At 34.5% G+C, this 23,706-nt stretch overlaps 1 protein-coding gene across 1 annotated transcript; it reads left to right on the forward strand.

Moving 5' to 3' along the window:
• Positions 1 to 21,579: 21,579 nt before the first annotated feature.
• LOC131040224 (L-type lectin-domain containing receptor kinase SIT2-like) lies at positions 21,580 to 22,815 on the forward strand. The gene has a single exon (XM_057973087.2). The coding sequence runs from the start codon at positions 21,585 to 21,587 to the stop codon at positions 22,575 to 22,577; it is 993 nt and encodes a 330-aa protein (XP_057829070.2). The 5' UTR covers positions 21,580 to 21,584; the 3' UTR covers positions 22,578 to 22,815.
• The last annotated feature ends 891 nt before the right edge of the window (positions 22,816 to 23,706 follow it).

The raw sequence follows: 23,706 nt of genomic DNA on the forward strand, positions 1-23,706 counted from the left end.
TTATGTGATTCAACCAATGAAGTTGTGCGATGAGTTAGCATTGTAATGAAGAACAAATTGTGTTGCCATGTCAGCTTTGTGCGCATGAAGGATCTTGAATGAAGGAGATTGATCCTATCTACCTTGGGAATGTGCAAAGTCTCTGTAAATGGTGGAGAATGCATGATGGGTTATCAACCTCCAAGAAGCGGTGAAAAATGAATGATGGAGAACGTCTTGAGATCTGCTCAAGATCATTGTATTCAATGTAAAGTGTTCAATGGTCAAGATTGAACCAACTGAATTGCTTAACCCAAATGTTTAGGGTTTAGGGTTTAGGGTTTATGCTACTGACCTATCTGTTTCCTATAAGGTCAATGTTGTGTTTCATGTTGAAGTTGTTGGCAAATGTTGTGTGTGTATCTAAGAGCAGAGATACGTGATTCTTGCCAACCCAAGTAAGTGAATAGATACCTGCAGAGTGTGATTGCAGAAGGAAGGAAGTGAAGTGGATCTACATTGGCATTGAGAGTTGTTACCACATCATTGTTATACCTATTGATCTCTAACCACTTCAATAGTTAGAAAATCCCTTAACAGGGTAGCTTTAACCAGCTTACTGTAAATCCTTTAATAGGGTGACTTAACATCATTGAGTTCTTGAAATCCTCTAACAAGGTAGCCTTTGATAGGGTTTAACCCTTAACCGAGTATTTAGCCATCCCTTAACTAGGTGATCCCTAGCAGGATCGGTTCCTAACAGAACCTATTGTAACAGTCTTTAACCAGACCAGGCTCCTAACAGAGCGGACTTCAAAAGAGTTCAAAGAAAAACTTGCGGGTATTCATCCCCACCGTTGTTTTTCCCAATTGGATTTCCATGTGAAAAATATGTGTGTCACGAGTGATGTGTTTTCATGTGATGCTTTGTTATTTTCTGTCAAGTGGTAAATCATGTTGAACTATCAAGTTGTTATATTTCTGACTGTAGAATACGAGTGTATGTGTATGGGTGAAGTGGGAATAAGATGTTAGATTGTGTGGAAAGCCAAGTGTTATCAGCTTAGATCCTTCACCATCTCATTGTGTTTAACTGGTAGTAATCTGGTTTAGACCGGTGTTAGTGATTGCCAATCAAGTGCACTGTCTGCAGTCAAATCGATTTAGGAAGAGTGATTTTTGTTTATACTAATTCACCCCCCCACCTCAGTACTGGTTTGGTACTAATTGTTGATCATTTATTCATTAGGTTTACACTAGGCATGCTCCTTTCGTGCATCCCAGAGCGTCGAAATGTTGAGAGTCATACCCTACTGACGCGATCTCTCAAGAGCCCTTAGTCCAAACAATTTTCAAACTTTGACAGAATGTTTCTTCCAATCCAAGACAAGTATGATTGATCCATTTGAACATGTGGGGTTGTGTGAGGCTCCTCTACAATGTTTTATCTCAGTTTTTGACGACTCGGAGCCATATTTAATTGGTAGCATTTTTTTGCTTGCTACAAAAATAGTCACTTGCATCTAATGGAAAGTTGCAATATAGGCTAGAATTGATTTGGTTAATCGTGTGCACAAACCGACGTCACAAGAATGTCTAGGTGGGTGTTTTTATGCTAGGCATGCTGCTCTCATGCATTCAAAAGTGCCAAAACATCGAGAGTCATACTCTACCGATGCGATCTCTCAAGTGCCGTGACTCCAAAAGATTGTCAAACTTTGATAGACCATTTCTTCCAATCCAAGACACATATGATCAATCTGTTTGAACCTATGGGGTTGCATGAGGCTACTCTACAAAGGCCTATCTCAGTTTTTGATGACTCGTAGCCATTTTCAATTGGTAGTATTTTTTGCTTGTTACAAAAACTGTCACTTGCATGCAATGCAAAGTTGCAAGATAGGCTCGAATTGATTCGGTTCATCATGTGCACAAACCGACATCATGAGCACATTCGGGTGGGAATTTTTACACTAGGCATGCTCCTCTCGTGCATCCAAAAGAATTGGAACATCGAGAGTCATACCCTACTAGCATGATCTCTCATGTGCCCTAAGTCCAAAAAAATGTCAAACTTTGGCAGACTGTTTCTTCCAGTCCTAAACACATATGATCAATCCATTTGAACTTGTGGGGTTGTGTGAGGCTTTTCTACAATGGCCTATCTCATTTTTTGATGAATTGGAGCCATTTTCAATTGGTAGCATTTTTTTGCCTACTGCAAAAACCATCAGTTGCATGCAATGCAAAGTTGCAAGATAGGCTAGAATTGATTCAGTTTGTCATGTGCACAAACCAACATCATGAGCACATCTGGGTGGGAAGTTTTATGCTAGGCATTCTCCTCTCATGCATCCCAAATCCCCAAAATGTTGAGTCATACCCTACCGACGCAATCTCTCAAGTGCCCTAAGTCCAAAAAATTGTTAAACTTTGATGGAATCTTTCTTCCAATCCAAGATACATATGATCAATTAGTTTGAACCTTTTTGGTCGGATGAGGTTCCTTTACAATGGCCTATCTTGGTTTTTGATGAATTGGAGCCATTTTCAATTGGTAGCATATTTTCACATGTTGCAAAAATCGTCAGTTGCATGCAATGCAAAGTTGCAAGATAGGCTAGAATTGATTCGGTTTGTCATGTGCACAAACCAACATCATGAACACATCTGAGTGGGAAGGTTTATGCTAGGAATGCTCATCTTGTGCATCCCAAAGCATCGAAACGTCAAGAGTCATACCCTACTGGCGCAATCTCTCAAGTGCCCTGAGTCCAAAAAATTGTCAAACTTTGATGGATTATTTCTTCCAATCTAGGACACATATGATCGATCCATTTGAACCTATGAGGTTGTGTGAGGTTCCTCTACAATGGCCTATCTTAGTTTTTTATGAATCAGAGCCATTTTCAATTGGTATTATTTTTTTGCCTACTGCAAAAACCATCTGTTGCATGCAATGCAAAGTTGCAAGATAGGCTAGAATTGATTCGGTTCGTTGTGTGCACAAACTGACATGATGAGCACATCTAGGTGGGAATTTTTACGCTATTCATACTCTTCTTGTGCATCCCAAAGCGTCAGAATGTCGAGAGTCATACCCTACTAGCACGATGTACAAGTTGCTTGAAAACTTTTTTGACAATTTTTGCTCAAATTGTATCTAGACTCAATCTAAGACTCCTACAACAAAACGTGGTACATACATGATTAATCTTAATAGAAAAAGGTTTTTCCATTTCAAAAAATATTTGATAAATTCTTATTTGAGGAAAATTTTGAAGGAATCTTTCATAAAATTTTGTTTCAGTCATATCCAAATAGTGTTTGGCATGTGGCTCATTATTTGTAGACCTGATTCACCTTCTAACAACATCTCTTTGGTTGGGAGTAACTCTTGTGTTTTCATGCCAAAAAAAATTAATTAATGTTCTTAGTGCATCAACAACAACCTTGTCTTTGCATGGTAGTTTACCCGAGAATACCCAAAGAGAATTATTGTTAGGTTCCTATATTTTTTCTTGCCTTTGTAATGCTTTACTTAATGTTGTTCTACTAACGTTTAATGACTTACTTGTTTTTCTTATCAAATGATCTTTTTTTATTTTCTTGCTCATTATGGTTAATGTAATGACACATCGATTAGCATTCGAATCTTTAGTATGTGATTTTGAACCAATAGCTTGATATGCATCAAATAAATTTCTCACAATAGTTCTTTCACTATTACTTTCAAATGATCTTAGGCCTAGAATTTTCATTGTCACTCTAAAATTCAAATTTTTAATCATTTGAACAATTAATTGACATCTTGAGGTTTTATTTAAGTTTTCAAAATAGTTTTTCCATATTCTTTTAACCATTCTCCTACAAGGTCGTTCATTCATTTTACTAGGCATTGGCTTCAATATATTCTCATCAATGTCAATTAGATACTTTGGTTTCCTACGAATGATTCTAGGAGGTGTTAACATCGATGCATTGTGTACATTCAATTCATCAAATAAAGAAGGTATATGTTCATCCTTTAATTGAGTATTCAATGTTTTATCTTCTTCAATTGCATTAGGTTCATATGGTAAATCAAATGTCTCTTCTTCAATTGCATTAGCTGCATTATGTTCGTTTGGTAAATCAAATTGAGATGTTGAGGATGACATACCTTCTTCTCCCATTGTTCTTATGTCACATAATTTCTTCATACATTGCCTTTGTCTTTCCTTTTTAGGCTCTCATTGTTCCATCGTTCCTCACTTGTTCTTTCCCATGGTTGATATCAGTTGTCCTAAATAGAATCATATTACATGTATATGTAAACAAAAGTTTATAAACAAACAAATAACCATAAATATGCATCTTATCATTATTTTTTTGAATCAACACTATCAAACAATCAAAATAATATTGACAAAACTAATAAGAACAACAATTCAATCATTTGAAATCATGCAAAAACAAAAAATTCACTTACTTCTATGTATAAAATAGTGATAGAAGTGCAGACACGGTTGCAGTGGGGCTTTCAACAACCTAAAAAACTTATTTTGATGCTGTTGAGACTCTTGGCCAAATAAAACTATGTCTAAGTACCCCGTACATGCTATATTAATAACTACATGCGCGCTGTTAGTCCCTAAAATGTTGGAAAGCCCAATGATATTTTTTTTTCCACCCTGTACTAATAATTAGTGCATACAGGCTCCTATGCCTTACAAATGTTATGGTAGGGAAGCAAACTAATAGGCTCAGTACCCCATATGTGCTATTTGTAATAAAGAAAATGTGAAGGAAAAGGGAGGGGAAGGGAGGGAGAGAGAGAGAGAGAGAGAGAGAGAGAGAGAGAGAGATAGAGAGAGAGATGAGAGAGAGAGAGAGAGGAGAGGGGGAGAGAGTGGGGGAGGGAGAGAGGAGGATGGAGGGAGGGAGAGAAGAAGGGGTATGGAGGAAGGGAGAAGGGGAGAGAGGGAGAGATAGGTAGAGGGAGGAGAGGGAGGGAGAGAGAGAGAGAGAGGAGAGAGAGAGAGAGAGAGAGAGAGATGAGAGAGAGAGAGAGAGAGAGAGAGAGAGAGAGAGAGGGAGGGAGAGAGAGAGAGAGAGGGGGGAGAGAGAGAGAGAGCGGAGGGAGGGAGAGAAGAATGGGTATGGAGAAAGGAGAAGGGGAGAGAGAGAGAGAGAGAGAGAGAGAGAGAGAGAGAGAGAATACCTAAGGGGTCATAGAGCACCATACGACCCATAAAAACTCCATACAGCCCATAACGACACCATATGGAGTCCTAAAGGGTCATATGGTGTCCTAAGAGATCATAGAATACCATATGACCCCTTAGGACACCATATGACCCATAATGACACCTAAGGGGTCATATGGAGTCCTAAGAGGTCATAAGACACCATATGACCCCTTAGTACACCATACAAACCATAAAGATTATCCAACCAAATACATCCACATGATCCAAAGAAACCAATACGTTCATCTTCTTCAAACATTCTACTTTATATCCTATCCTCTTTATGAAAAAAAAGAAAATTGACCACCTTGTCAGTCTTCTTATCACCTCATCTATATGCAAACAAAAAGAAGATATATTTGAGGAACCTCCCCATAACTGTTTATAAAAATTATGTCATACAATTTTCCTAATTAATAAATGATAGCTAATAAAAGGATATATTATTTAAAGTTATGAATATAACATCATATAATAGAACATCAGTAGTTTAGTTTTGATATAGCTAAGTTAGACCATTGTCAGCATAAGAGAGACTCCAGGTGAACAAACAATGAGGCTTCGCTAAAAAGAAAGTGTAAGAGCTTGACCTAACCCCAAGAGTACTTCCTTTCTAAAACATATGATGCTCTTAAATTTGCAAGGCTATAGGAATGATCTCGATTGTGACTATAGGAATTACACACTTGATTTCTTTCATGGGTATGTACCCTTCCAGACCTTTTGACAAGTGATGATCATCATATACTAGCACTACCATGCTTACAACAAACTTCAATTTCTTTAGATGAAAAGCATTGTGTTTGTTGACACTATTTTCCACATCTGTTTTGCTCATTACAAACACATTCGAGAAGAATATTGCTATAGGTTTCCTTGTTTGTCATTGTAATGCACCTGTGGTTCAATTTTAGACCCTTCTTCCTCCTATTCAATATACACATAGAAATCCATCAGTCAATTTTCTTAGGAGAGCATGCATGATAAAAATCAAAGAGGAAGTTGCAAACAAGAAATAAATTCACTTACTTCTATAGAAGTGCAGACACAATTGCAGTGGGGTATGGAGGGAGGGAGGGAGAGAAAAGGAGAGAGAGGGATGGGGTATGGAGGAAGGGAGAAGGGCTTGAGAGGGGGAGACAATACACTTACATACACACACATGTGTGTGTATATATACTTAATATATTATATATTACTATATACATATATATATATATATAGATATTATATATTATATATTTATATATTATATATAAAAATTATATATTATATGTATATACACATTATATATACAATATCATATTATACACACTCCCAAAAATTAAACAAATGTAGTGCATACATGTTGTTTATAGTAAACATAGCATGTATGTGTTGTTTATAGTTAAGATAGAGCATACACACTTCTTACACCATAAGTACCCCATACGCACTTTTTATACAATAGGTACCCCATACGTGCTTTTGATTGTTTAGGCTTGGAAATAGGTTTGGATGGCAAAGCTATGGTTTGGAAGTTTGATTTCCCTCCATTTCCCTCCTTTTTTATGTGTTTTATTTTATTAACATGGTTTCTCAACTTTGTCATCATTAGGTTTACACTTCATGAAGTGGGTATTTCCAAAATTTCCACCATATTTTCACCCATCTTTTGAGCTTTCTAACTATTTTTTTTTTAAAATTTGAACAACAATAACATTATTGTTGAAATTCTTTTACCAAAGGCTCCATAGTTTTCACAGACATAGGTGCACCCTTTTTTTAATAACTTTTGATATACTTAACAAAATTTTAAAAACTTTATATATTATTGTAGTGCACTTGATTCTTTACAATTTAAAAAAAAATTGTATTTTCAATTTGTTTAGTGCAACTTATGATTCATGCACAAACAAGTATCTAATTTTCAGGATGTGCTCGATTGGAAAAATCATAGAAAAAATACACTAAACAAAAAAATACAAAAAAATACACATCTAGTGCTCACTCTTAACTATCTTTTTGCCAAAGGATTTGTTAAAATTTACTAAATATAACTATGACTTTTTTGATATGCACGTCAGACACTATGTTATGTTTTTCTGAAAAAATTAGGGTTTATTTTTTGTGCGCGAAGGATGTGACCCCCTTAATATTATCCGATTTTGAAACATTTTAGTAGTTTGGAAACTAGATTCGGAGTACTACAATATTTGTTCTTTGACTATCTTCATATCTTGAGTGGATGACTTTCAAATTTTGCCTCCAAGTTTAGGTTCACCTGATTTCAGAAAAAAAAAAGTGTCCACTTATACCCCCTTTTTTACCACCATCTTTGTGCACTTACCCGTATGTATGTATGTATGTATGTATGTGTGTGTGTATGTATGTATGTATGTACATATATATATATATATGTATGTATGTATGTAAGTATATATATATATATATATATATATATATATATATATATATATATATATATGTATGTATGTATGTATGTATGTATGTATGTATGTATGTATGTATACACATACATACATACTACATACCTATATATATGTATATATACATATATATAGATACATACATACATACATACATACATACATATACATACATACATACACACACACACACATAGATCTAGGCTACAGGTTTTCTAATTAGAATTATATGTATATATACATATGTACGTATGTACATATGTACATGTGTGTGTGTGTGTGTGTGTATTTTCTACTATCTAAAATACTATTTTGTATATCTACAAGTATATTATTATACGGTTTTTTTTCTTAAAGAATTGGTTATTGTTTATAATTTTTTATTTTTACAAAAAGAAAATCAACACCAAAAAATAAGGTTAATTATTTTTTCAAGAAAAAATATTAAAATTGATTAGAATATTTTTTAAAATATGATGGACTAGAGATACAATTCCATGTTGATATGTTATTATTTTTTCTATTTGGATAAATATATATAAGACAAAAAGTGGCATCCCATTAAAATAGCCATTTATGAATATTTGCAAATTTTTAAAATTTATTTAAGAATATATATTTATCAAACAAAGAAAAATTAGTCCATGAAGTAAAATTTCAATCGATAAAATATACAACTTTAGTGTCATATATTTTAACCCCTTTCAGTTTCACACTCCTTTTTGGGCCCTTTCTTTAGTGTGCCTCCTTATGGGTCATTTAAAACCTATTTTGGCCTTATCTCATCAAAATCATTATCATATGCTCATGAGATGACCTAATCCAATAACTTGGGCCTATACACTCTTGAACCACACTTATTTTTCCCTTTTTCTGGTGAACTATGATACCTAGTGCCATAGTCCTACTTGACTATGACACCTAATGCCATAATCTCTCCAAAAAGATCACAAATTTGAACTTGTTGGAGTGTTAGTTCCTACCTTTTGTGATCCAATCTAAATATTTTAATATGACCATTGGAAGATGGCCTAAATATTAAAATACCTTTCGAAACCTATATAAAGGCATCATCTCTAATTTATTTGTTCATCTTTCATCTCATTCAAGCACTCAATTCCTTCATTCAAGAGCATGTTTGAGTACAAGGAGCTTCAAGCTATAACAAGTTATCTTCAAGTATGTCTTCATGATGGATTTTGGCATGATTTGTCATGTTATTATATCAAAACTTGGAAGACTTATCCAAACAATATTAGATCACCACCATTATCAATCTTGAGGTATAATCTCATCAAATTAGCATTTTACTTCAGATTTATCCTATTCCCTACTTGTGGTAAGCTCTCTTTTTAATCAATCATAGTTCTAGTAGAACTTAATTCCTAGCTAGGGTTCAACTTAGGAAAACTCCTATACAAGCACAACATTTTCCCTCTTTTCTATGTGTAGGTTATACATCCAACTATTCAAAGTTGTAAATTTGCAAAGAGAAAACTGAGACACATCTTTTTAGATATTTAATAGGTAAAATATCATGGAGTATGTTGAATTTCACATGTGATTCAAAACACTTTTTTCTTAAATTTTGGAGGGAGTGCTCTACAAAACATCCTAATCCAAAATTAAAAAAAATTAGTTGAAAAAAGACCCTTTAGGTCTATGGTGCCTAACAGACTTGAATAACACTTTTAGCTTCAAATTTTAGTGACAGATTCCTCTCTATATCTCATTTATAGATTTGTGCTTCTATGTTGACTTTTTGTTTTGTATATGCATGTTTATGCTAAATATTCTCAATTTTGCATCATTTAACTTCGTTCTTGTATCTTCAATTAAACCATATCTAATCATATAAAATCACCATTCAAATGGGAACAATCAATCACAATAGATATCTTTCCTATAGGACTAAAGTGGAGCCAAATTGGTTGTTCCCTAATCAAATATTTTGAAAGTGATCCCTAGTGAACATTATTTCTAACATTTCAAAAATAAAATTTTACTATATAATGAACAATGTCCCACTTAACCTCTTTTAGTAGCATCTTATAAATTAAATTACAAAGTTAATTTCATGAAAAAAATATTTAATTTTAAAAAGGAAAATACAATTAAATAAATAAATATATATATATATATATATATATATATATATATATATATATATATATATATATATATATATATATATATATATATATATATATATATATATATATATATATATATATATATAGATATATATATATATATATATATATATATATATATATATATTACACTCTTTTATTCATGTAAAAGAAATGACACAAATTTGAATTTACATCCATAAGGGAACATAAAGTCGTGTGTGTGTAAAAATGGTAAGGCATAACCAAAGGTGGATACAAAAATTTGTATTTCATATATGTTGTTAATAAGTTTTCTATTTTTAGCATTATAGATTGATGACACATGAAATATATAAATTTAATAAGCTAGCTCAAGTGCAAGGTATTCTAGGACTATGATAATTAATTGACAATTTTATTTAATTAATAATTTGGTTATGTATTGTCTTTTCTTGATGGTCATTGTTGGATGAGTCAAGAAAGAGATAATAGTATCATATACATATGACACACATTTAAATATGACTTATAGTTAAATGGTTCTGGCAAAAATAATCTTGTCAATTCACACTAAATTTTGATTTTGCACATTTGTCAAAAGCTAATATTTTTTAGAGGGTATCTAGGGTTTGTGATATATTGATTTCAAATTTACATACTTGGTTCTACAATTTTGTTTTACTATATATGCCATTATCTCTCACCCTCACTAACATGTTAGGTCATTTCTAGTAGCAAGTCAAGTGAGGACCACTAATTTAAAGGGAAAGGTAAAGTGATCAAATAATGCTTGCTCCCAACAACTTTATAACCATATTGATTACAGTTGAATATAATGTCTTGTTAATGGAGTTGTAGCATCGTAAATTGTAACCAGTATAATTTACACCTCATGTTTGTGCTCCTACTTTAGTGTGACCCGTTATCATTCCCCCTAAGACCATTTTGGTCCCTTTTACTCCAACTTTGATGTTACATGTTGACACTACTAGGTAGGCCCCATCCGAGAGGCTATCTTCTCCTATTTCCTAATTGGATGGTCTTGTGTTTGGAGGACCAGGGTGTGGAATGCCTTAGTCCTGGACTAGAGTGCCCTGAAATTCCCTAGGCCCCCTTAAAGTGGACCCAATTGTAAATAAGGCATGCACTTCTCATCCTCAATGGAAGTTGGTCCCTGTGGTAGTAATTTACCTAGGAACCTTATATAAAAACAACCTATCAATTAATTTTTACATCACACATATACCCTATCATTCATGCATCTCTCAAACATTCATCATCAAGCATTTTTAGAGATTTGAGGTAGCACTTCATCCTTCAACCATTATGAAGCAAAGTTACATCAATTTTCATGCAAGCATGTGTGTGTTTGATTAGGTCTTTCATGTTCATATGTTTGTCGTGCCATTACATTCAACATTTGTGATCATATTCAAAGATCATTTCTCCATCAATCCTTCGATCAAAAATTGCAAATCTAAGGTATATCTCCTAGCAATTACTTCAATGTTTACATTAAGGTTGATTCTAACCTAAGCCAAACCGTAATCCACAACACTTTCTTCTCTCTTTATGTATGCAAGGAATAGGCTTGGGAGCTGTACTTGGTAATTTTGATAGGGTTGACAATGAAGAACAAGTTTGGCCTTTGATAGAGAGAAAGTCAGAGAACTAGGGTGAATATATACTACCTGCCCTAAAAAATTAGGCCAAACTTATAAGAACACGTTTTGGATATCTTCTTTTTTCTAGATCTGAGTTTGTGGTTCTGTGGGACATATGTAGCTTATTGTCTTTGCCAATCTACTTCAATTATACTTTTTTTGCCCTAATTTCCTAATTCCAATCCAATATTCAACTACAAAGAGGGGGCAAACTAAAATCCTATGAATCTAATCAGAATTTTAGACCTTTTCTTATTTGGATTGTGGTTGGATCTATTGGATTCACCCCTCTTTCAATGTAGTGGTCCCTAGGGTAAAATAAGTGGTCTTACTATCCTAATTGATGAAACCCTAGTTTTTCCACCATTATAGGAACATTCATATATGTCATCTTGTACACACACACACACACACACACACAAAATAACATTAACAATAAATCCTTACAATGAGTTGGCATGTGTTGTATTTCTTTCAATTCTTGAATATATAACATTTCATATGTGTATTTAAAATATAAATTCAATCTTTATGCAATCATTTTAATTTATTTCCTTATTAGTAAATTATATGATTTAAAAATTTAAGATGATTTGTTTGATTTTCCCCATAAAAATGATTCTATTCTTCATTTTGAAGGCTATAAGAAGGGTTAGTTACACTTTATTTATATTATCTTTATTTAAATTTAAAACACTTTTTAGACTATGTAGTCTATCTACAATGCAATTCAAATTTACAAAAATTATAAATTTAATTATTCTCTATTCAACATGAAACCTAGTTTTATTATACTAAATGAGAAATAATAATTATAAGTACAAACACAAATTGAAAATAACAAATTTCATGATTTCTAATATGACAAAAGACAAATGAAGAAAAAACTTAAGAGAGATCATCAAATTTGATGGTCAAATAGGAAGAGACCAAACCTTCCTGGGTAGAAAAGAGAAAAATAAATAATCTTGAACACAAAAATAACAAAAAATTAATTTAAAATATGTTATTGTGGGGTTTTTTTACTTGCAATATAAAAGTGTTCCAACCCATGACCTCTTTCAAGTCAAATTTGAGTGATGTTGATGTAAAGAAGTGTGATGAAATATGTCTAGATTTGGTTTTTTGCTGTTAGGATTCCAGAAGATACTGAGAGCAGGGGTGAATTAGTATCTAACTGGTTAAATAATTTTCTTGACTTAAAACATGTAAAGCATATCAATACTATATACCGGTAAACAAAAAGTAATGTAATAAACATAGATAACAACATCCACATGAAAATCACACCATAGCATAGTAGTTTAACGAGGATACCCAGTGTGGGAAAAACCTTGGTTGGATTTGTGACCCACAATATTCACTTACTAGCCAATAAGAGAATATTACTGCTACAATAGGGGCCTGCACATGCAAGAAGGCCAAGCGCCTAGAGCTCACTACTCAAATACAAAATAAGAAGTCACACTGACTTACAAAATGGATTATACAAATCCAATGTATTGTACTACTTCAAAATAGCATCTGCTATGCTAGATCCAGTACCGCTTTTAGCTCTGCTGCTTACATATACCCTTAACTTATAATTCGCATAATAGGTTTGCCTTATTTCACCTATCACATATTCTTACTACATTACAATTCACAAAAATGTTCTACAATGATCTCATACATATATGAGTCATATTACAACTCGCCATGTCGGCTTACAATGTTTTTACAATTAATTACAAAATACATTATAAACAAAATTCCTATCAGCCAAGATGTCAGTATCCTTCCTTTGTCTGTTGGTGACCTGTGTGCCGGTGTAGAGTCTGTCATTGCTGGTGCCGATATATTGTCTTGCCGGTATCATAAGATTGCAAGGTTGCCATCAATGACAAAACCTTCAATCACCTACAATTTCTCATTGGAGTGTGCATTTGCCAACAATCTCCCCCTTTGGCATTGATGGCAACACTCATGAGAAAAATAAGTGTCATCCAAAAATGAGGTCCAAAAATCTTGCCAAAAAATGTACTAGAAATTTTACCAGATGTGTGCTCCCCCTGAGAAGATGAATCTCTACTTTTTTATTTTTCTCATCTCTACTACTCCCCCTTTGACATCAATGACAAAGGTTGTCATTCGCTGTCAGTGGAGTCCTGCCTAGATTCTTGTAACTGGTGGGTTACAATCTGAAGAATGTCTGTCAAAACTAGATTTATTCCATTGCTGAAGGATTTGCTGTCTTTTATGGCTTCTTGAGTCCTCTGCACTGTACTGGTGAGTATGTTCATTTTCTCTTCTGGTGTCTTTAGTCCAGGAACCAGAGCCTCATATATTTCTTTTCTCAAAGAAATAAGATACTCTAATCTTGGACTAAGTTGGCATTTTAAGTCCTTTGCTTTGTCCTTTATTCCTTGTTTTTCATTTTCCATTTTTCTGATTTTCTCTTCTTGCTTTGCAATTTTCTTCTCTAATTCCAAAAATGAGTCTGATGTTCCAATCAGATTGTCAGCAATATTATTAATCTTATCCTGTGCTTTTTTGATTTCTTTGTCAAGATCTTCTATTAGTACATCCATTTTGCATGAATCCCTGTACAATTTCTTAAAGTTAAAAAAGATTTCATTGAGTTCAGGTAAGAGAGTGTCCATCTATCCTTTATTCTTCTTAACTATATCCTCAAAGAATTTTTCCTTTTCCTTTATCAGTCTCTCCTTGAATATATCCTCATTTATTTTGTCTAGTGTTATTCGGTTACCAGTTATATACTTAGACAATGTGTCTAATTGGTTCAAAGAATCTTTGTTGTCTATGTTACACTTTGGAGCTATCATCTTTAAAATTGGTATGATGTCATCAATAGCCTTATATGCTAGAACATTACAATCTGTTATTTTCTTAATTGAATCTAATAGCACCTCTATCACATTTGTTGGTCTGAATTCAGACATGGAAGTTTCGGATGTCTGACCAACTAACTTCACAATTTGTAGTTTGTCGGTGAGGATATTGCTTTCATCTTTTACTGGAGCATCAGTTTGTGTCTCCATTTCAGCTACCAAGGGTTTAGGTTTTTAAGTTGTAGCCAGTGGTACTGTCTGAGCCTATTGTTCTTCCTATTTCATTGTGCTCTCCACTAATGGTTTCTCTGATGGTTTTTTAGTGGTATCCACTCCCAGTTTTTTTGCTTGTGATTGTGCATTTTCTGTCAGTTTCTTTGTGCTTTCCCCTGAAATGTTTTCAGTCGGTTGCCCAATACCAATGCTATCAATTTTCCCTGTATCTGTTGTTAATTAAGTTTGTTTCTCACTCCTAGTTTCAGTGTTTCCAACTATATCTTCAATATTTGTCTCAGTTGTTTTGTCTTCTACCAGTGGCTCAGTTGCCACATCTCTTTTCTCACTTGTTTCCTTATCAACCACAATGTTGACTTCTTGTGTGTCGATATTTATTGTATACAACACCTTAGAATTAGGATTTGTATCCTCATGTGGTGTGTCCATACTCTCTGTTGCCGGTTGATTTTTAGTAGTGTCTATCGATGGAGTATCTGAATGCGGTGGGGGTAAGTTGTCTATTACCTTTATACTGGGAGGTCCACCAACCTTACCTTTTCCTTTGTCCCTATCCTTTTGATATACTTTGAAAGTTTTAGGTTTTAGGTATTCTTCCTATTTTTCATTTTCTACTAGGAATATATCCCATGCATCTGTTGTTTCCTCTGCTATCTCATTCACTCTCCCTACCATTAGTGCTACATGCCAGTGAGCAGTTGAAAATATTGACCGGTTAGCCTCTAAGATCAATTGATCTATCTCATCAGGTGAGTTAACAGGATGTACAACAAGTAATTTTTCAATCTTTATATTCTTGTCAAGCTCAATAATACCTACTCTCCTAGCTTCTAGTCTGTTGTAGAGATCTATCAATATTTCATCAACAACATGCATAAAAAATTTGTTAAAAATATCTAAGTGCAATATTACACTGTTCTCTACTTTATCTTTGTCATCATCTGATAGTGTGTTATACATTTTGCTAATATTTTTCAATTTACCTTCCTCAGTAATTTCATCTAGTAATTTATCAATAGGAGCTATAGACTTCCTTTTAGGAGTCACCTTTTTCTTCTTCGGAGTTAATTTCTTTGCTGGGGGCCTTACTGCCTGTTGCTTTTGTCTTTTTGGTGTAGAAGAAGGTGTCGGTGAAGGTTTTCTCTTCCTTTCAACTCTCTTAAACACTGCAGGTATGTCACTTTCTGAAGAAGTTCCAATCGGTGAAAGGTGTGTTTTCGATTGGATTGCTTCTAGTTCACCTTCAGTTATACCAGTTTGCTTTAGCACATCTTCTTTGATTTCTTTTGCTTGTCGGGTACCTTTTCTGACAGTTACCTCAACCTTTTTAATTCTTTTCTTTGATTGGATTTGACTCTCTAAGGTTTCAGCATTACCAAATACTTCCTCATCAGGTTCCTTAGGAGCTTCTAGGAGGGCTTTTACATAGGTTTCTATGATGTTATCATCAGTCTCATACCTCATTTCAGTGACCCAGATTGTTCTAGGAACAACTGCCTCCATCCAAATTTCATCTTTCTTAATTACAAAACAAATTTCTTTTTGGTATTTATCTACAATAGCTTGTGATAACCTTACTCTTGATTTCATTCGAGCTTTCAATGCCTGAAAATACTCATTTAAGTTCTTTTCCCTGTTCTCTCCCATGTTGTTCAGTAATACTGATAGTTGTTTTTCTACCGGTATATCATATCCAAAGTCTTTGTTGCCAATACCGAGTACTTGTTTTGTTATATACAACATCAGGCAAACAAGTAGGTTTCCAAATCTAAAAGTTCCTTTCTTATCTTTCTTTATCTTGCCCAAATTATCAATTAGTTCATCCTTAAGCCATTCACAAATGTCTATCCTTGCATTATTATTTATCATATCATAGGCACTTTTAATGCATAGGCTAGAAACTGAATTTAACCTATTTGCATGTGTAGACTTGTAACCTAAGATCATATTGATAAATTTCACATTGATATCCGTTACATCATTCACCCTTAGTGACCTCTTGTTAGATGTTGCATCGGTTAATTTTATCACTAAATCATTTGAGACCTTCTTAGTTTTGTCAGGTCTGTTATGGGTGGAGGGTAACCCTGTCACAGCCTTTACTGCTTCTTTAGTGATATTGTGAATAGAGTCCAACCAAAAGAATTTGCCATAAACCCTGCTTATCACAATTCTTATGATATCCTTGGGGAAATCTGGGATACTAAGAATTTCTATAAAACCTAGGGTTTCAATTATCTTGAGTTCCGGTTTGACATTTCTGGATTTATCACAAATTATAGATTCATAAATGGTTTTGATTTCATCGTGACCCAATTCCTCTATATGACAATGTATATACATTCTAGGGTCTTCAGCATAAACTACCCCTTTAGGTATTTGAGAGAATGCACCTAAACTATCATCTTTCTTTGCAATTTCGGGAACTAGCTGGAATACAGGTCTAGAGTGTTTAATAACTTCGACAGTAGTAGGGTTTGCAATAAATTCAGGAGTAGAAGAGGATGTCATAGCTATAAATACCTTAATCTACCTTAGGGATGAGAGATTTGATAGATTTCTTCGCTTCTTTGCTTGGAATGCCTTTTCTCGGTTTTTTTGCACTCTCTAAGATTTGAATGCTCGGTGAAATGAAAATGGAGCCAAAACACTTGTTTTATAACGTTATTTTCTTCACCTGCCACATTTAATGCTTGTCGGTTAAGTCACAACCTAACTTATATGTCGGTAAAGAAGAAATCTCAACTTCTCACCATCAACCGAGGGAATAATAGCATGTTTCTCATTTAGTTGGTAAACCCTCAAAAGATTTTTCTTTAGTTGGATGAAGAGTCTCCTACCAGTGGAGTGTTACTCTGTTTTGTCAGTGGAGGAGTATTCCCATCAACATTTTGTTCTAATTTTCTGATCTATTGTTTTGAGAATTCCTGCTTTACCTCTTCAACTTTTTCTTTACCTTTCAAAGTAGGACTTTTGTTATTTGTCGGTGAGAACTCGCTTCTACAAAATTTAGCAATGTGTCCAATCTTGTTATAGGCATAACAAGTCACATTATTTTTCTAAATAGCTTTCCCATATCCTATGCCGGTATGTGTTCTACATTGATTAGATAAATGTCCATATCTTCCACAAACATAACATCTTACATTCATTCTGCAATTTTCTGAATTATGACCAACTTTGTTGCATTTAGAACATTGACCGGTGGTTGTATTGGTGTTCTGATAATTTCTAGATCTACATTGATTTTCTCTATGACCATACTTGTTACAGTTAAAGCATTTGCCATTAAATTTATAAGCAGTAGGTTGTCTTACTCATTTGCTATGATTGTGTGTGTTTGTAGTATCGAAGATTTCACCAGATTCAAAGCCAAGGCCATTAATGTCACCATTAGGTTTCTGATTCTTTAGCATGTCACCAAGTTCTTCTAAGCTTTTCTTGAATCTTTCCTTGTGCTGATTTGCAGTATCCAGTTCTCTTACCAAGATTTATTTCCGTCTCATAAGTTCATTAGAGTCATTTTGTGTATACATCAAGTCTGTCTTCAACATATCATTTTCATAACTGAGTCTTGTGTTTTCATTTGCAGTATCATTCTTTCTTCTAGTCAGATCTTCTTCATTTTTCTTCCTATCTTCAATTTCCTTCAAAATCTCATAGTCATATCCTGCATCTCATTTTGTGATGTACTTATCTCTTGTCTTAGTTTGTTTACCAAATCATTTAGAGTTTCATTTTCATCTTCCTCTTTCTGCATCTTCTCACAAAGTTCTCTTCTGTTATTCCTTGCTATAGTGTAATTCTCTTGAAGTACTTGAATGATATCCTGAGCAGCTTTTAGATCATCTTCAAGTTTGATATTTTTCAATTTTTCTGCATCATAATTTGAAAGAGTTGTTTTCAATTTTTCTCTTAAGTTTTCCATCTCTACCGGTTGCAAGATCTTCCTCAAGCTGTTAGGCTTCTGAAAATAAAGGACCGGGCTCTGATACCAATTGTTAGGATTCCCAAAGATATTGAGAAAGGGGGGGTGAATCAGTATCTAACCGGTTAAATAATTTTTTTGACTTAAAACATGTAAAGCATATAAATATTGTATATCGGTAAACAAAAAGTAATGCAATAAACAGATATAACAGCAACCACATGAAAATCATACCATAACACAGTAGGTTAACGAGGAAACCCAGTGTGGGAAAAACCTCGGTGGGATTTGTGACCCACAATATTCACTTACTGGCCAATAAGAGAATATTACTGCTACAATAGGGGCCTGCACATGCAGGAAGGCCAAGCGCCTAGAGCTCACTGCTCAAATACAAAATAAGAAGTCACACTGACTTACAAAATGGATTATACAAATCTAATGCCTTGTACTACTTCAAAATAGCATCTTCTATGCCAGATCCAGTACCGGTTTTAGCTCTGCTGCTTACATATACCCTTAACCTATAATTCGCATAATAGGTCTGCCTTACTTCGCCTATCACATATTCTTACTACAATACAATTCACAAAAATGTTCTACAATGATCTCATACATATATGGGTCATATTACAACTTGCCATGTCGGCTTACAATGTTTTTACAATTAATTACAAAATACACTATAAACAAAATTCATGTCGGCTAAGATGCCAGTATCCTTCCTTTGTCTGTTAGTGACCTGTGTGCCAGTGTAGAATCTATCGTTGCCGGTGCTAGTATATTGTCTTGTATATGACAAAACCTTCAATCACCTACAATTTCTCATTGGAGTGTGCATTTGCCAAAATTTGCAAATCTTTGATTCCATATCTTTTGTTTATATTCCTCATGATTGGAAATTTGTTACAAATTGTATTGTCAAATGAGCTTCTAAGGATAATCCTAGATGAAATATTTTAAAGAAGTCCCTATCCACTGATCAATCGTCATAGTTCCATCAACTTCTTCAAGATGATATAGTTTTGTCATTGCTACTATTTCTTAAGTATCATTTGGTTTGTGAGTACTGTATTTCCCCTTTAGTCTTGGATGTGGGGGTTTCATGGTAAACATTTTTGGTTTTTTATTTTTTGGCATCGAGTTTTGTTTGGAAATGCTTTTATAATTTTTTGTTGTTTTTAATTAAAATATTTTCAACTTTTTTTGTCATAAAAAAAAGCTACCGGTATTAGAAAACTTCCAAGTCAACATCTTTATCTATACTTAGAGACCCAAGCTAAGACTTTGATACCACACATTGCAAAATGTATAGATCTAAGTAAAATACTAAACTAACATCTTTACTTATGCATGAAATGATAATTAATTCACTTGAGTGTGTAAAAAAGGAAATAATGTAGTAGATTCCCACAATCCATGAATTATATTATTGTAGCTATTTCTTGATTAGATTGTTTGTATATTTTTTTATCAATCGTGATCCATCATCAGGGTGATATAAAGCATAAAGAAATTGAAAATGGTTTGATTGCAGATCGGAGTAGAATAAAAAGTAAAGGAAGGGTGAAGGTCTACTGAAAACTAAAACCAATCTATTTTCAATCTCTTTATACTCTCTATCATTCTGAATCATGAAATGTGATTCAAACATTGATGAAAAATAATAGATACAATCTAATCCAGAAATAGCTACACCAATATAACAAATGGATTGTCATCCCGACGGAAAGAAACAAACGGACGATATGTGCGGAGCTTTTGCGTTAGAGGAAATTTGGGCTAACTTTAGCAAACACCTTTAATACATAATCGCTGGACCTTTCTAGAATCAAAAATTTGTATTAATATTTCGCTGCCATGGTTGTACTGTACCATTCACTTTCGTTTGTGTAGTAATCGCCTTTATTGATTCTTTGTATGCAAGTTCGCCAACTTGTTTAATCTTGTGGATGGCCATGGCTGTGGGTACCCTGATTTTCCGGAGATTGTTTTCAGTCATTCTCATTAATACACGGGAGACTCGAGCTACTTTACCAACTTCATTTATGATGTGGATCTGAACAGTTGACCAGTATTAGCGATTCAGGCCATCCGTGACTCTTGTTCTGTGGTATGCAAGCTTCACATCTGTCTAACAACTAAACATTTATTTCTCTGACAGTCAGCCATATGAAGTGTTTCTGTAGCTCATTTTTTTTATAGATAAAAACTAAGAGACATGCCTGTGTGTATCCTAGCGATCCTTGTGCTGCATTCATGGCTTCCAGCACAAGCCCACACAGGTTTCCTCTTCAACAAATTCAATGCCACCAGCCTTTATCAGATCGGTGATACTTCAATCCGCTCCGGTGCTATCTGCCTCACCAATCAGTCACAACACATGTCTGGGCGTGCTTTATATACTCAGATTGTGCGGATGAGAGATCCCAAGTCAAGAAATATGAGCTCATCATTCAGCACCACCTTTGTATTCGCAATCGTTCCTTTTTCTTCCGATCCTTCACGCAGTGGGCAGGGGATGGCCTTTATCATAACGCCAAGCAAATCTCCAGTTGAACATTCATCAACCCATTTCCTCGGCTTGTTCAACAGTACGACCATCGGGAATGCTTCCAATCATTTCTTTGCCGTCGAATTAGACACAATTCTCAACGAGGAATATCAAGACATGAACGATAATCATGTCGGTGTGGATCTCAACGACCTCAAATCTGTGAAGGCTGAAACTGCCGGCTACAGGATTGGCAACCAGTTGCATCAACTAGATCTCAACAGTGGACACAATATCCAGGCTTGGATCGACTATGATCATACCCAACAGCAATTGAATGTTACAATAGTAGAAGCCGGTTCACTTAGACCCAAAGAGCCTCTTATATCGCTCAAAATTACGAATCTGTCCAACATTTTTGAAGAAGAAATGTACGTTGGTTTCTCTGCATCAACGGGAACTGTCGTTGAAGACCACTGCATCCTCGCCTGGAGTTTCAGCACAAATGGATCTGCACCTGAGCTGGATATATCTCATCTTCCTTCGCTTATTAAGCACCAGAATTCCAACTACCGACTTATCATTATTATTACCACAACTCTGGTACTTGTCGTGTTGCTTCTGGTTGCAGCAGCGTTTTTTTGGTGGAAGAGAAACAAGTACAGAGAAGTTATAGAAGAATGGGAGATGAGTATTGGCCTCATAGATTTGACTACAAAGACTTTTATATTGCAACCAAGGGCTTCAAGGAGGATCAAGTTCTGGGCTCTGGAGGTTTCGGTCAGGTGTACAAAGGAGTTCTTCCTGTTACTGGACAGGAAGTTGCTGTAAAATCCATCTTTGGAGAGAGCACTGAAGCTCTCAAGGAATTCATAGCAGAGGTTCCAAGTTTGGGGCGTTTGCAGCATCGGAATCTTGTGCAAATCAGAGGCTATTGCAGGAGGAGAGCAAAGCTTTTCATATTGTATGACTTCATGCCAAATGGAAGCCTGGACAAGATGATATTTGAGAAGACGAAGAGCGTGCTGACGTGGGCTCAGAGATACAGAATTCTGAGGGACGTGGCCGCAGGATTGTTGTATCTTGACGAAGACTGGGAACAGGTGGTGGTGCACAGAGACATCAAATCCAGCAACGTTTTGTTGGATTCTGAACTTAATGGCAAGCTGGGGGACTTCGGGCTTGCTCGTCTGTATGAGCACACGGGAGAAGCACATACTACTCGTGTGGTGGGTACTCTTGGCTACATCGCACCGGAGCTCATAAATACAGGAAAGGCTGATCCCAGCGTAGATGTGTTCAGCTATGGTATTTTGATGTTGGAGGTTGGCTGTGGGAGGAGGCCTGTGGAACCTTCTCTCGATGCTTCTCAGATAGTAATGGTGGAGTGGGTGAGAAAGCTGCATGCCAAAGGTAGGCTCACGGATGCAGCCGACCCCAATCTTGGTGGTGAATACGTTGAAGATGAGATGGAGAAGGTGCTCAAATTGGGACTGGTGTGTTGCAATCCTCAGCCGGAGGCGAGACCTGCCATCAGACAAGTATTGCAGATAATTGAAGGTGAAGTCTGTCTTCCCCCTGTATATCTCCATGAGATGAGTGGAGGGAGCAATAGCTCATATCCAAGTACAGGAGTATCTTATGCATCGACTTCCAAGTCTATAGAGCCGTGATAGTGCAGAGTCTCAACAGATTTAGTAGAGGTTTAATTCTCATATTTCAAAGGAGGGCTAACCATCGTCTCGTTCAAATTCTTGATTATGTGAAGGTTTTCTATATTTTAAGGCTGCGAGATGCAATTTAATTCTAGATTTGCTCTGCTGTGCGTGTACATATTGTTTTATAGACACCTGAATGGTATGTATATACTGTCGATAAATATCTTAATGGTTTTCGAAGCGGCTGGATGTCTACGCATAAAAACCAAAACTTTCTTCGATATAGATGAAGAATACAAAAAATAAATTTGATAAATATTTATAGAGTACTATCATTTTGTTTTGTTTCAGCTGCTGTTTGTATAATGTTTCGTTGATTCAGCCTGCTGGTTGTAGATATTTTCAGTTTCTTTCGGTTTTGGTTGGGTTTGTTTCTCAATTGGAGTAATTTTTCCATAAAAAATTTAAACAAATTTATTTTTTATTTAATAATTTAAAAAAACTATTTATATTTTTTTCTAATTGATTCATGTGTAAAAATCACATTAACATGGCAAGATTAATCAAAACAAATTAAAAAAAAAAAGAGAAGAAAGAAGATGATAAAATCAAATCAAAAGAACAATACTATGGTGGTGAGCAAGTAGAGAACAAAGATTACCAGCCATGTAATATACAAATTCGATGAATGTACATTATAATGGTAGTATCGATAGATGTAATATTTGTCTAAACTATTGTAGGACCGTGGTGGGCTCTACCATCCAATCTCCACTCCTAGACATATAATATTTGTGAAAACCTTAGAAATCCAAGGGTGTAGCTCATTGGGAATTGACTTGAAAAATATTCATTCATGGAAATTTGTTACTCAATATATTCAATTTTAACATCTATTTTATTTATATATGTAATGCAATATAAAATATATAACAATTTTATTTATCCAATGCAATTACAATTAAAAGATTGATGAATATAAAATTATTTTTAAATTTGATTGTGTGATAATTTATTCTATTAATGATTAGATCATATTTTACAATTATCATTAAAATAAATATTTGTTTATTTTTTCAAATTTAAATTTTAAAAAACTTATAATTCACTTTTTTCATTTTTAATAAGTTTTATTTAGTTTTAA

Source organism: Cryptomeria japonica, chromosome 7, assembly GCF_030272615.1.
Source record: "Cryptomeria japonica chromosome 7, Sugi_1.0, whole genome shotgun sequence".
NCBI lineage: Eukaryota > Viridiplantae > Streptophyta > Pinopsida > Cupressales > Cupressaceae > Cryptomeria > Cryptomeria japonica.

Coding starts and splice junctions, on each gene's coding strand:
- LOC131040224 (XM_057973087.2), top strand. CDS start 21,585: ATGGGAGATGAGTATTGGCCTCATAGATTTGACTACAAAGACTTTTAT.